The 15,941-nt window shown below is 38.1% G+C and overlaps 1 protein-coding gene across 1 annotated transcript in view; it reads left to right on the plus strand.

Annotated features, from left to right (window-relative positions):
* Positions 1-15,941, plus strand: part of LOC127624925 (gamma-aminobutyric acid receptor subunit alpha-2-like) — a 288,461-nt gene that overhangs the window by 218,192 nt on the left and 54,328 nt on the right. The window contains exon 8 of the mRNA XM_052099853.1: positions 4,289-4,441. Within this exon, the coding sequence (XP_051955813.1) occupies positions 4,289-4,441 (153 nt within the window). The remainder of the gene's footprint in view (positions 1-4,288; positions 4,442-15,941) is intronic.

Raw genomic sequence — 15,941 nt, forward strand, 5'->3', positions numbered from 1 at the left:
ATAGCATTTTGACGCTAAATGCATTGTATAGCATTTATTGATTTAATGACATTACCATCAAGTAAAGAGTATTAAAATACTTTCCTTGCACTTTGAATACACAAATGAACACAAAAAGAGCAAGTAAACATAAAAATATCTCGTTAAAATATCTTGCATTTTTTTTTGCTTTTCATAAAATAGGTTAAGGTCTTTCACCTTTGGCTTGTTCATTGGGGGCTTAAAGACATCTAGGCATGATTTTCTGTAAAGCTGTTCACTGATGGCTTATAATATCGATTAACTAAACAATGACCATCAACGTTCCTGTTAGAGAACTCAGAGGCATGTAAACTGAAATAAAAAGAAAGAAAATGGGTGGTGAAGTAAATATAGCAGAAAAGATTAAGTACTTTCTACACTGCATAAGTAAGTTTAAGCTTGAACTTGAAAATATTATGTAAATTCTACATTTGTGCTAAATTCAAACATGTGAAATTTAATGCTGTAGCTTATAATTAAATCATTTGTATAATTGTATAATCTTTACGATGCATCATCATGTATCAGTCCTAAAGTAGAAAACCTTGTCATATTAATTTACAAATTTGATCAAATTTCACAGGTAAATAAAATAGGTAAATAACCCATTGGTGAACAAAAATGTTCGTTGATTGTTACCTTCATCTTGTTTTGTACACCAAGTGTTCTGCATGCGCAACTCTGAATCTTGTTTCTATCGTCAGCAAGGCAAGCTGATGTTGTCTCATAGACTACATAGCATTAAACTTCCCTGTGGAAAGCTTCCTTGTGTCATGTGGTACATGACTAAGTATGTTTAAAAAAGCATTTAAGTACTAGTACAATTTTAAAAGCAAGGCTTAATTTAGTGTTTCATTGCTTGAGTAGCATGTACAAAAGACAACCGAGTAATGTAAAGTATTGTGAAACTTGTATTAAAGCCACCAAGAATTGTGTGTAGACTTTAATTGAAAATGTGTTTGTTAAATTTACGAACAATTTCTGCATGAAAATTGTTTCCTATTTTTATAAAAAAAATTGGTAATTCCCACTCCAAATTATTTTCAGTGTATGTGTTATTGATGGTTTCTCATCAAGTAGTGGACAAATACAAGGTTTATGAAATAAAAAACTGAATAAATATCAGCAACTGAATTACTGATGTATCTCTTTATCACATAAAGAATGTAAAACAATTCTTTCCTCTGACTGAAAGTTTTCATATAGCAATTTCTCTTTGAAAAATAATTAAACACCATAGATCTACAGTGTGTTAATAGTTTTGATTACTATGAGGGGTTACCCCACTCTCAACCCACGGGCTGCAAAATTGTTAATTCAAAAAACAAAAACTCTTTTTTGTGCTTTCAGGCGACTCATTTTCCATACTGCCCACCTCTAAAGCTAGTCTATACACTTGGTCAGAGATTCAGATTGCAATGGTGCCCTCTAAACCTTTATCCCCGACACCCACAATTCTGCCTTGAGTTTCTACTCCTCCACAGATGTGTGCTCCATTCATATTACCAGCACTGAAGATTGCCAATCACATTGCAACCAGCAATTGCTGTGAAATTGAGTGGCACGGAGGAGAATGGTAACATACAAACCTTCTCAATCCTAGTTGCCACAACAGATAAAGCCATTTTTGACTCGCTTGCAATGAACACGCCATGCTAGATTAGTAAAAGCTGCATGACAAGATCATGTTCTGCAACAGTGATTATTTAGAGACAGACAGTATTCAGTATTCTGTGTTCAAACAGCCCCCGGGTGCAAGTTAGTTGTGTTGAAAGGTTTCGCATTGACTCGCCTCTGGATGAGACACCTATTTTACTGTCTCCTTCAGATAAAATGGAATAGACAAATGTGCCTGTGTTTGTTTTTAAAGCACCAGATGTATCTGTTTGTTCCTCATTTTGTCATTTTAATTGTCCTCTACTCTGCCTCCCAGTGTAGGAAGAGTATGATAACTCAATTGACAAATTTCTGCCACAATGCGATTACAATTCAAGCAACCTCTGGTTCTGTTTCAAGATGAAGTGTGTAATTTTTGCACCACTTTCTGCATCAAACGGAATGTAAAAATGAACTAAATTTGTACATTTTCTAAAGAAAATGTGAGTGGCGCTTGCCTATGCAAATCAAGTCGACGCGATGATGTTGTTGTTGGTTACCAGGACATTACTAGGTGGTTTCTAGGGTGTTCAGGTTGGTTGGTTACTGACCCAAGACAAAAGAGTATGATATTCTGGTCTTCGATATGGCACGAGTCCCTCCTTCAATGAAAATCTATGGGATTTGTTTGTTCCTTTTATGGTCCACCAGTCAAAACTTCCATACATCCAATTGCTCAGAGGATGCTCCAGAGTTGAAAATGTAGGGTGAGTGGTATGTTTGAATCCCTGACCCTGAGCAATAGTAATACAGCACAACATTCTAGACCTGGAAGTACAAATACCATTCATATTCAATTGTTTTTTTAATTATGTCTTTTAAACCTTTCAAGACTGAACTACTGTGAGCTCAGAGGTTGTTAATCGATGGTATGTTTCTGTTGAGGCCATCAATCCATGTTTTAATGCATTTACCAATTTTCACATTAGATTTGGACATTTAACTATGTATGCGCTCTAAACACTGGTTGTAAGGGTGTAACATTTGCAATGTGTCAGGGGACATTATTACACTGACGCACACACCACACACACACACACACACACAGTTATTCTGTGTTAATGATCAAGTGATGGTGAATTGTTTGAGTTCTCCCAGTTTAAATAATTTCAACTCTGAACCCATCGCAACTGATCATTTGAAGCATCAGCTAATTATTACCAGACAATTCGGATGAAATATCTTTACATGGGCAGAATCAGAACAAGACGCAGTGCTTTTGATATGGAGTTCAAAGCTGTGCTTTAGCCACAGCCACATTATTGTGGATAATGAGGCTTTAAGAGATTTAATTGCATATTGCAGTGAATACACAACCTATGGGGACTAGTTTAATGTTACTTGAATTGGTGCAATTTTAGTGCATTTCTTTCTTTATCTGTGGAAGGCTTAAGGAAGGTTAATAAAGCATTATTGTTCCATATTGTTATGTTTTGATTTCTTTCCTAGAAAGAAAATAAATGCATTTTCACAGGAAAAGAAGTACTGTATAGTGAGTCAAATTTCAGCACTTTCAAAATCTTTGATTAATCATGATTAACTATGAAACATCATGCAATTAATCGCAATTAAATAATTTAATCAACTGACAGCACTAAAAAGTAATCATGTCAAAATTTTGATTATCGGGAGTCTAAAACTACACTATTAGTAAACTCTATATCTGCAGCCTGACTAAGACTTTTTTTTGGCTTGTAGATTTGCTCAAAAATCATTGGCAAAAATTTTCTTCCTACTAAATAATGGTTTTCTCAGGAAAAATGGCATTTAATAATTTAGCTTTTATTATCATTTGTTAATATTTTTTTCAGAAAAAAGAATTAGCAAAATGTAAAAAATTTCAGACGTTGAAGTTTCTGTAATTTGGTTGATTTCATTTGGAATAACCCAACTGGGATAGGAGAAAATATTTCAATTAAAATAATTATACACTTCACCTTCCGGTGCCAGATAATGTCTTCAGACATCATTGACTGCTATGAATTTGCCATCTCCATTATTTTGGACGGTAATGTCTTATGGAAGTGATAACAATTTTTAACAAATGTTATATGACTAATACAGCAAGCTGGCACTACAACTTAAAAATGTGTAGGAATAGTTCACCCAAAAATAAACATTATGTAATTTCCAAACCCGTATGACTTTCTTTCTTCCTTGGAACAAAGAAGGAGCATGTTAGTTAACCATTTAAAAAGGATCTTTGTTGAGGGTGAGTACATTTATGACAGAATTACATTTTTTGAGTGAACTATTCCTTAAATGTCACAGTCAGGGGAACTGAAAATTAGAAACATTTCTATCACCCGCTACAAAGGCAAGAACATCCAGTCTCCCCTAACCCAACCATACTAGGAAAACACTTGAGTCTTTACACATTGCTGCTGTGATATACAAGTAGCAATCATGTTAACCTCCCTCACCAACACCACACTACCAGCCTCTAATGCAGATCTTACAAAATCTTAGGCACTCTCTGCATGCATGATTGTCTGTAAATAAAGTTTTTAATATTTCATTCAGTATGTCGTGTTATCGTAGAACTAGGCTCATCAATAATTAATATCTCTCTCTTATGCTATCTCTTCTCTTTTTCTCATTTCCCGTACAGGAGAATATGTGGTGATGACAACATATTTCCATTTGAAAAGGAAAATTGGCTATTTCGTGATCCAGACATATCTCCCCTGTATAATGACCGTCATCCTCTCTCAGGTCTCCTTCTGGCTAAACCGAGAGTCTGTGCCTGCGCGCACTGTCTTTGGTGAGAATTTATTCCTTATTGTTTCTTAATGCGTGGATGTACTGTGCAAGTAATCCAGTAAATAACACATCGAATGCAGAGCTACTGTTTAAAATATGAGGCTTCACCAAAACATGCTGTGTGATAATTTCTGTTTTCCCCTTGTGTTTATTTGCCATCATGAAACGACATGAAACGTTCAGTAAAGAGTGCCAGGGATAGTATTAAAAGTTTGTATTGTGTACAAAAGTTTACAGAGCAGTGCAGGGGTGTGGTTGTTGAGCGGCCCTACAGCTGGACAGTGATGAATTCTGTTTTGAAAGTGTGCCGGGATCACAAGATTGACTTGTCCACCACACAAGCACCTAATTAATTACAGATTAGATGGACCTAAACCACAAGTGAAATAAAGTCTGAGAAAGTGATGTTGATGGGCCTCTTTAGGGATGGGGAGGGTACAAATAAACCTAAAACCATCGCAACTGCATCTCCCTCGGCCGGCTATTCGCATCAGTCTTTAAGGTGGCTGGAGTTAAGAGATTATTGCGTATTGAGCTCATATCAACTTTGACATGGTGTCTGGCTTCGTCGCTGGGTTTTCTTTTTTGAGTGAATATTTGCACAATGTGTAAACAGCACCTGCCCCACAGCACGACTATTTGCACTCTAATAGTCTGGTGGAAACAGAAATTAAAGGCAAACAGCACCATTACAGTTGCTGAAGTGGCGTGGTGTGTAATGACGTTGTGAATGTGCTTTTTTGTGAGGACAACCCAGGTTTGATTCCGCCTTTTGTCCCATTCTTCCCATCCTGTTCCTGTCTCCACTCTTAGTAATTATTTTAACAATACTCATAATTAGGGCTGGGCAATATGACGACATATATTGTGGCAACGATATAAAGTGTTAATCGATAGAGAATTTGCTATATCGCTATATGTAAATATCCATGTGTAAACGCGTGCATATCTATCAGTGGGCACGCTTCACGTGAGACTGAAACCAGGCTTGATCAGAGAATGAATTGTGGCCGGTAAAATTAGCTTGCACTGGTGTAGCGGCAGATTCACTAAAGGAATTATGCAGATCAGGCAATGGTGCAAACGCACACACAAACTTGTTGCTGATTCTTACCAATTCTGATCTTGTGGGCCGATTTTGATCGCTCTACAGTGGAGGATGCAGCAGTCCACTGTGATGCCGAGGTGTGCTTGACTACACCGCACAAATACACTCACCTAAAAGATTATTAGGAACACCATACTAATACTGTGTTTGACCCCCTTTCGCCTTCAGAACTGCCTTAATTCTACGTGGCATTGATTCAACAAGGTGCTGATAGCATTCTTTAGAAATGTTGGCCCATATTGATAGGATAGCATCTTGCAGTTGATGGAGATTTGTGGGATGCACATCCAGGGCACGAAGCTCCCGTTCCACCACATCCCAAAGATGCTCTATTGGGTTGAGATCTGGTGACTGTGGGGGCCATTTTAGTACAGTGAACTCATTGTCATGTTCAAGAAACCAATTTGAAATGATTCGAGCTTTGTGACATGGTGCATTATCCTGCTGGAAGTAGCCATCAGAGGATGGGTACATGGTGGCCATAAAGGGATGGACATGGTCAGAAACAATGCTCAGGTAGGCCTTGGCATTTAAACGATGCTCAATTGGCACTAAGGGGCCTAAAGTGTGCCAAGAAAACATCCCCCACACCATTACACCACCACCACCAGCCTGCACAGTGGTAACAAGGCATGATGGATCCATGTTCTCATTCTGTTTACGCCAAATTCTGACTCTACCATCTGAATGTCTCAACAGAAATCGAGACTCATCAGACCAGGCAACATTTTTCCAGTCTTCAACTGTCCAATTTTGGTGAGCTCTTGCAAATTGTAGCCTCTTTTTCCTATTTGTAGTGGAGATGAGTGGTACCCGGTGGGGTCTTCTGCTGTTGTAGCCCATCCGCCTCAAGGTTGTGCATGTTGTGGCTTCACAAATGCTTTGCTGTATACCTCGGTTGTAACGAGTGGTTATTTCAGGCAAAGTTGCACTTCTGTCAGCTTGAATCAGTCGGCCCATTCTCCTCTGACCTCCAGCATCAACAAGGCATTTTCGCCCACAGGACTGCCGCATACTGGATGTTTTTCCCTTTTCACACCATTCTTTGTAAACCCTAGAAATGGTTGTGCGTGAAAATCCCAGTAACTGAGCAGATTGTGAAATACTCAGACCGGCCCGTCTGGCACCAACAACCATGCCACGCCCAAAATTGCTTAAATCACCTTTCTTTCCCATTCTGACATTCAGTTTGGAGTTCAGGAGATTGTCTTGACCAGGACCACACCCCTAAATGCATTGAAGCAACTGCCATGTGATTGGTTGATTAGATAATTGCATTAATGAGAAATTGAACAGGTGTTCCTAATAATCTTTAGGTGAGTGTATACTTCTCCATCATTTCATTTATTGTTGCTGATATGGATCAATAGAAAAGTCAAGAATGTTAAGTGGTGCTTGTCGTTAAAACAGGTGTGGCATCTGTGGTGTAGGTTCACTGATTAGAACAATTTAATCTGCAAACTGTGTTGCCCGATGATAATTACTTGTGGTAATACAAACGATTTGTATTACCAACTTAAAACGGAGCATGCTTAAGTATATTATGCCAAAAGAAACGCTCCGCATTAATTCCGTAATTTTTTTCTTTCTAAAATTATGTAATATTTTCTTTGTTACTTTGCTTTGAAAAGTTCTTGAGTTTCTTGAGGAAAGTTGTTGAATGTTAGACAGCAACATGTCAGACTAAAATGTGGCATAATGTGAAATTGAGTATTATTCTATGGTTGATTAACAGTGAGTGTTTATTTAAGAAAACATTATTATGTCCTTTTCTCCCCAATTTCTGGAATGCCCATTTCCCACTACCTAGTAGGTCCTCATGGTGGCGCTGTTACTCAACTCAATCCGTGTGGCGGAGGACAAGTATCAGTTGCCTCCGCTTCTGATACCGTCAATCCGTGCATCTTCCCACGTGGCTCATTGTGCAAGACACCGCAGAGACTCCACATGTGGAGCATTAAAATACTCACTGTTTCAAAAGTATAACTAAAGAACGTAAACAATATGTGTGTTAACATGATTTTAGTTTAATAAATTGCTTACTCGCCTTTTCTGTGTGAAGTTATAGCCAATTTTGCAACTTTGCTGTAAACCCTAAAAGAGCTGTAAGAATGAATGTTAAGAAAAGGAGGGAAGAGTCAAAATATAAACATTATTTTGGTAATCAACATTGTCACAAATGCTGTCGATTGAGCTCAACTTGTATTGAACTCTGAATATTTCTTAATAGGGATTTTGTTCAAACTCTGTTGGAATAAATTGAGAGTCATGTCTCATATGCGTCACGTGAGTGTACAGCATCTATGTAGAGCATTAAATTAGACATTTAGAAAGTTCCATTTCACTTACGATTTTGCTTTAGAAGGCAGTAGATAGCAAGGCTGTTCACTAGGTTTTGAGACTTTGTTTTTCTTCTACAAAGTCATCTTTAGGGCTTTTTACACTTGAATTTGTTAACCCATGGTCATCCTTAACCAATTTATCATGTGCTGTTATGTAGTTACACGTTTCATACTGTCCATATTGTACCCTGGGTCAATAAATCATGTTCAAATTCAGCTTCATGTTCTGAAGTTTCACACTTTACATTCGTAACCCTGGATTAACATTCGTATTTGCATATTTACTATGTCATTGGCAATAATTAGACAAAGACAGCTTGCAATGGACACCAAACCTGTCATTGGAGTTGCTCATCTGTGTAAATGTCACCAAGAATATCAGCTCCATTTTTCTTTAGTCTTCTGAAACATACTATGAAAATTTTCACAATGGAATACAGTCTCTTCATCGTGCCAGTTTTCCCATCAGTCCACCTCAAATTCCCAGTGTTTCTACAGTCACCAAATTTTGTATTTACCTTCAGTAAATATTGAATTACATGTTTGTGTGCTTTTTGCTCTGCCTCTGATGTTTGTTCGCTGTCTTTTCTCTTTCATCTCTTTGTTCTGCATAGAGGCATCCTTTAGTATATTACATTGACTTGACCAACATAATGTTATTGCTTATTCGAAGGGTTAGTTTAAAAAAATTAATAAAAAAATTACAGAATCAAGACCAAAGATTTATAAATGTTACTCTAACTAGAGCCTTCAAGCTACATCCACCAACTCGGGATATTCCTTCAGCCTGTGCTGATTTGGGTTGCCTTACCTTCTCTTACTGATCACACCATCAAACCTACACAGTTTTTGCATAGCTGATGTTCAAAGAGCTTTCAAGCTAGATTCAAAATGTTGGCTCAGCACAAAGATTTTGCACTGAGGAGCCGAGAATAAGATTCGGCCATTGCAGAGGCTCGGTTCAGCGTCGTGGCCAGGGGGACACAACGTCTTGTTCCCTCCATCAGGGAACGGAGGTAACAACAGTAACCTAGACGTTCCCGTCTGTCGCTCACTAGGGGTCCCTATTCAGTCACGCCATGCGCTGAACCCTATACGTGCACTGCTGATGAAGGTGCTGGCAGGCAGTAGTGTGCCACAGCAACCGGCTGCATCAGACTGCACGTACCCTTCCCCAACGCCCCATAAAATCAACATAAACATTTTGGGTTCCCAACATCCTGAAGGGGGTAACAAAGTGACGTACCAAGCATAGGAGCAGGCTGCACCAGCCACGCCTTTTCTCTCTCTAACAACATCTGTGTTAACATGGCTGTAGTCTGATAAAAATCCTTACTAACCTTACTAACCTTATATACCCTATCCCTCGCCTTCGCCGCTTTGTACCCCCAGTCTGACAGGCGGGCCAGCGCCGAACATGGCTGCAGGTCCGGATGGCTGCTTGCCTGTGCTGGGCCACCTCCACCCCCCAATCCCCTCCCCTGTTGCAAGTCTTGTTCATGTTGTAGAGTGTACTGATTATGTGCTAATGTTGCTGAGGTGTTTTTTTCCTGTTCCCACAATGTACTTCTTAAGGAGCATAGTCTGGGGGCTGCCTTTTTTCTCCTCTCCTCTCCTCATGTCATGCTGTATTTCTTTCTAAATTCCCTGTCTTCCTGTCCTGTATACCCCCTTGTCATATGTATGTTTGTATGGACAGGTTGATGGCCAATTTCACTGGTTTACTATGTGACAATAAAGGACTACTACTACTACTACTACTACTCTATGTTTCTCGCATAGAGTTAAAGCAGCTGGGACCATCTTAACGCTATCACATGCATCGGGGAAGGCGTTCTTTTCCAACTCCTATTCTTTCAGGGGGAAAAGACCCCACAGAGACCACCACCTGCCCAGGCAGGGGGAGGTAAAGAGTGGCGAAATACGTCACATGGGTTTTCAGGCCACATGTGGAGATGTCGTGGTGGTAGATCCTACCTGCTGAGAGGGAGGAGTTGCTACAACACTGTGACCGGTATATCGAATCAAGTTTTACCTATCCAGTTAGACTTTGGTTTGCACTTCTAATCTAATTAAACCCTAAACACTGTATAGATGTTAAACTACATAATGCCTTTATAACCTTCAAACTTCTATTGACTTTTAAATCTTTCAGATTCTTTCAGCTTTCTCAAGCCAACAAAAAAAAAATTCTTGACAAACTTGTCTTTTCTAGTTGTTTGTTGTTGTTTTTTTAACTGGTTCTATCTCTATAATTTTCAGATAAAGCCTATGCATGCAGTGACTCACTAAAGTCTATAGTCATATTTCATCTTCATCCCCTTATTCTCTGCAGACCACCCTCTCCATTACTCTTCGCACTCCCACTTTAAGACAGACTCAATAGAATTAGTGTTCAGCCCACACAGGCTTAGATATTTATTTATTTTCCTCATATGATCACTATTACTGTTGCTCATTCTTCAAGGTAGGGGTCTGAACAAACCCCTAAACAGAGTTGGAGTCTTGATCTTGTGGTCTTGGTCTCAAGAGCTCTTGTATATAAATGCTTATATGTCTTTGTCTGGAACTGGATCTTGTTACTGTGGTCTAACAACACAAAGAAATCATTAGTAATTTATGGTTAGAACTGCCATGTAGAGGCTATGACTTTATTCGCGGTAGCTGCAGCACCCAATTGTTACGTTGCGGGAGGCGGTATTCTTATGAGTTGTTGGCAAGAGTAGGGCTGCACAATTATGACTAAAATCATAATTTTATATTATTCATACTTGATATTGTAATCACTATTAATAGTAGTGATTAATATAAATGTATTGTATTATTTATGTAGCTACACATCCTAAACAAGCTGAGAACTGTATTCCTGAATTTGTTGTTTTTCATGCTGCAAGTCTTGATTTACTAATGCATAGAGCACCAATGAACTGTTAGTCAAGTTGTGATTAAATTATATACATAAAGCGAGCAAAGAACACTCCCTCAATAATCACTGAAGCTGTCAATCACTTCAGTTCAGCGTGAAATCACGGACTGAGTACTGCACTCTCGCAAAAACGTGCAATATAATTGTGGCAGGGCGGAGGGTGGGCCGGGTTGTGATCCTACACACCCGGTCCCGTATTAGGCTAATCAAGCCTCCGTGAGAGATAAAGGTCGACTGCAGAGAATTGTGCGGGAGAGAGAGATTGTTTACGGACCTGTCCATCATGTGTGTGTGTTTGTATTTTGTTTAAGTTTTATATTAAACCATTATTTATATCGTTAAGCCGGTTCTCGCCTCCTCCTTTCATTGATCCCTTTACAATAATAAATTAATTTGTGTATTCTGTGTGAAAAAATAGTTGCATAGTTTCTGCACCTTGTTGTTTATAAAGAGATCATTTTCAGCATTTGCAGCAGCAGAACTCTTACGTAGACCCTGCCAATAAATCCTACCAACCATCAGTCTGCAAAGATCTCCCTGAGTCTAGAGTTTAAAGGATTAAATGACTCCATTGAAGGTTAAGAGAAATCTACAGTTTGAATATTACTTGGTTATTTTATGTTTTTTTCTCTCCCTTGAAAGCATCCAGTTCTGATCCGCCATGTAAAATTTATTTAGAGTAATCTATTCTCATACATGAGAATATAAAGTATACATTAGACTGATATTAAATGAGTGAAAACTGTTGATAATGTAGGACTAGGCCAAACAGGCCTGTGTAATTCAGACTAGAACAATATATGGGGAATTCACTGAGACTAAAATCTACCCACTGAAAGCGCTGTTTATTTGCATGTGATGTCTGCATTGTTTTAGTACCAAATTCACAAAAAAATTATGCCAATCAATCATGCGAACAAAATCTGTGCTGGACGAAATGTGCATTGCACAATTACCGACCTTGTGGAGGACATGGAGGATGCAGCAGACCACTGCAACTCTACAGTATTGCCCCACTACTTCAATTCTAGCACTTGAATAAACCACACATCTGGTTATATGCCTGGCTACAACGCTCTTCTCAATTATTTGATCATCATTTGATGCCATGAGCAATAGAAAATGCACAAAATATCTCTTTTGAATAAAATGTAGTTTTACTGAGTTTACTGAGGCCGAATAAAAATCAAACATGCCTCGAATTTAAAGCTGCAGAACTTTGTGCTCTCTAGCAACATCTGTGGTTGAAACTTAAATTAAATACCAAAAAAAATTATAGGGGAAAACTTAAACCAAACTAAAATGTAATTTCAAGGCTATGAAACTAACTAAAATAAAATCAATCTTGAATAGTTTTTAGTTTTTAGTGATTGTTGGCAGTAATGTAAATGACAAATGTAAAAAAAATAATTAAGTTAATTTTCACTCATTCTGTCTTACCCTGTCAACCTGTGATTTGTTTTACATTTAATTTGGAACTGGTAAAGAATTTTGTTTGAAGTTTCATTTTCAGAGTTGCAGCAAGAGCTACTTTCTCATGTCCATTGCATTAAAGAAGACTTTATTGTTAAAGTTCAATAAAATTTAAATAAGCATTCTTAAATCAGATATTTGTGTTTTTTTTTTACTCTTATCTTTGCAAAAGGAAAGAAAAAATCAGTGTTCATATGTATTCGTTGCACACTCTTTTTGGACTAGTGTCAATGTAAACATAAATCTGGATGTCATGTAGGTTAACTGAAATAATTAAACAACTTGAATAATGTATTTAAAATTTAAATATAATTTAAAGAAATACAAAATTCGATTTTCAATTCTCAGCCCTGTTGACAGCCCTAGTGTTTACACTTTCAATTTAATAGTGAAATGTTGATTGTGCCATGCAAATAGTGTAGAGTTTTGTGAACAAAACGGTGCTGCGCTATTTAAGTTCAATAAAACTGAGCTCAATCAACAGCATTTGTGGCAAAATTCGTGATTACCGCACCAAAATATTTCAACTTGTCCTGCACTCAATTAGTTATTCTTTTAAAATGTATAATTTGAGCTGTAAAATTTATTTAAATCATTGTTTTTAGGGTCGTTTTTTGTCGTAATGGCGGTGAAGTTGTAAAATTTGGCTATAACTTTGGCTATATAAGGTTAGTAAGGATTTTTATCAGACTACAGCCATGTTAACACAGATGTTGTTAAAGTCTTAATGTTTACAGATTCCCCATTCTCTTCTATGGTAAGTGCATCACTGGAACCCAGATTTTTTGCTTCTTTCTTTTTTTGAGGATAAGAAGGGACAAGTAATTATGCTACAAATTCTGACAATTGAGATTTATTTGTGTTGAACCTGGAGTATTCTTTTAAGTTTCCTTCTAAAGTTGTCTTATTTCCACTCAACAAATTCAAAGTAATGTCTATATTTCCTCCTTTCGACACAAATCATACACTCAACTTTTTCTCTTTCAATAACTCATTAGAGTGTACACGCGCGTCCAGTGTCATAATATACTTTAAAAAATTTACTTAACAGTAAGTAAAATGATAAAAAATCAGTTACTGTAATCTGATTACAAGAATTTCAAATGTAATGTTTTTACTTTTTTTTCTCCCCTTTTCTCCCCAATTTGGAATGCTTAATTCCCAATGCACTCTAAGTCCCCGTGGTGGCGTAGTGACACACCGCAATCCGAGTGGCAGAGGACAAATCTCAGTTGCCTCTGTGTCTGAGACTGTCAATCCGCGCATCTTATCACATGGCTTGTTGAGCGCATTACTGTGGTAAAGATGTAGCATGTGTGCAGGCCCACGCTATTCTCCGCGGCATCCACACACAACTCATCATGCGCCCAACCGAGAGCGAGAACCACATATTATAGTGACCACGAGGAGGTTACCCCATGTGACTCTACCCTCCCTAGCAACCAGACTAATTTAGTTCCTTAGGAGACCTGGCTGGAGTCACTCAGCACGCCCTGGATTCGATCTTGCGACTCCAGGGGTGGTAGTCAATGTCTTTACTCGCTGAGCTACCAAGGCCCCCCATGTGTTGGCTTTTAAGGTCAACAAGAGGGATCTGCGAAGATACAAGCAACAAAAAAATATATGGAGGCACTAACTTTGTCGAATAAAAAGCAGTGAGCACATTGAATGCTGCAGTAATTAGTATCATATCATACATCATTTCATAAAGACAAGAGGGAGATTGTATCCAACTGATTTCACATTAGCCAAGTTGAGTCTTGAGTCTTTAAACGTGACTAATCAGCAATCACACTCAGTGTGAGAATCGCATCATTAACCAGTCACTGCTCTCATACCAAGAAGCCCCACCAGGCGAGCTCTCCACCTCTCCAACTAGAGCCACTCCAGCATGTGCGGCTTTCTACTCCAGTCCTCTTGTGTTCTTGTCACTCACTCCTGCTTATATTGTCCAGAAAAGAGGCATTGAAGTGTGTGTCATAGCAGCCCCAAGTGTTTCCCGCTGGCGAGTGTGCATGCAGGCTAATCAGCGATCTGGAGACTGCCATTGTTTGCAGTGCCAGCACATGCCCAGGAGGAGCTGTTCAATATGAAATGTGTTTGGAAGACCTCCTTCATGGTGGGAAGCCCTCACAGCCCACAGAGACAAGAAATATGCCTTGGAAAAATATTGTGTTGAGTTTTGTGGCCAACTTTTGAGGAGTCTTCCTGGTTGTTATGGCCATGTAATAACACCAAAGGCAAGATCAGTGCTATTTCTTCTGATGGCATACTCCTACTGTATGTAAACCTTTATCTCATTTGTTCTTATTTTTATTTCTCCTTAGGAATTTGAGGAGAAACATCTAAGACAAAGATAATAGCATAACTGAGATTCTCCTAAGCTTTGAAAGAGCAACCTCTGAGCAATAACCTTTTCTTAAATATCAACAAAACACTATAGCAGATACGGGCCATAATATACTCTTTTATACAAAAACACCCTCTTTTCGAGGACACGTTGACAATAAATAAGTAAAATCATGCAAATTTTTAATAATTAGCTAATATGCTTAACACAAATGCATTGATTAATCTGAGTTGGAAAAGAAACAAAAGGGCTATATTACTGGTAGCAAAAAATAACAGGGTTATGTCATAACATAGTATTATGTTATAAAAGGGAGACCATGGCTATTTGTTTCACTATTTACTAGAAAGTATGTTTCACTACTTACTAGAAAAAGTGAATTTTTCTTAGGGTAGGTTTAGTTTTGAAAGTAAATCTCTGCACAGCCTTAAAGACTAATGTAAAATATTCCCCAATTGCACCTCCACCAAAGCAAAATGTATGCCTCTCTTTAATTCTAAGCCTGCATAAAACAGCCTATTAAAGCCTTTTGGTCAAAATGTAAAAAGAAAAACAATAATGAAGCACAACACAATTCATGAAACAACAAAAAATTAAAAGGTATCACCAAATGGCCAACAAATGTTGTGAGTAATATATTGTATATTAAGTATAGAAATGATATGATGATAATTATAATTTAATTTGGAAGGTAGAATTCACAAACATTATTCTAATTTAGGAGGGTTTTAAAAATAGCTGTTTGAAACCAACATACAAAACATATGCTTGAGAAAACACATTTTTGTAATTGGACTTTTGATTCAAACATTTTAGTTACTGCGTTATAGCATTTTTGACAACTTACCCATGTGACAAGTTTCCCACTTGCTACTTATAAAAGAAAGTTTTTCACATCAAGAAAGAAAGATAGTCTTTTCGGTGTTTCAACCAGCCCTTGTCATGTGAACGTAACACTTGTAAATGAAATCCATTGTTTCTTGAGTTTCTCAGCTGTGTCTCTGCTTGCAGACAACCACTGTAGATATGCTGGTAGGATTCAATGGAGAGATACTAATGAGGTCCAGAGCAGACCCTTATTAATATTCTGCAGGGCTCGCTCACCGATGTCTGCTGATGTGATGAAACAGCGGGGAGCTTGGGCTGCAGGCTGGGCACTGAAGTAATGGAGCGGCTAGGCTGGTAGGCAAGTCATGCTAAATGTAGTGTTTTCTAAGATGCCTGGAGGTTGTGTATGCCACATCCAAAGCAGGCTCCACTGAGCAGTACATCTCAGCAGCCTTGTCCCACCAATCGGCCCAC

This window comes from Xyrauchen texanus, chromosome 31, assembly GCF_025860055.1.
Source record: "Xyrauchen texanus isolate HMW12.3.18 chromosome 31, RBS_HiC_50CHRs, whole genome shotgun sequence".
NCBI lineage: Eukaryota > Metazoa > Chordata > Actinopteri > Cypriniformes > Catostomidae > Xyrauchen > Xyrauchen texanus.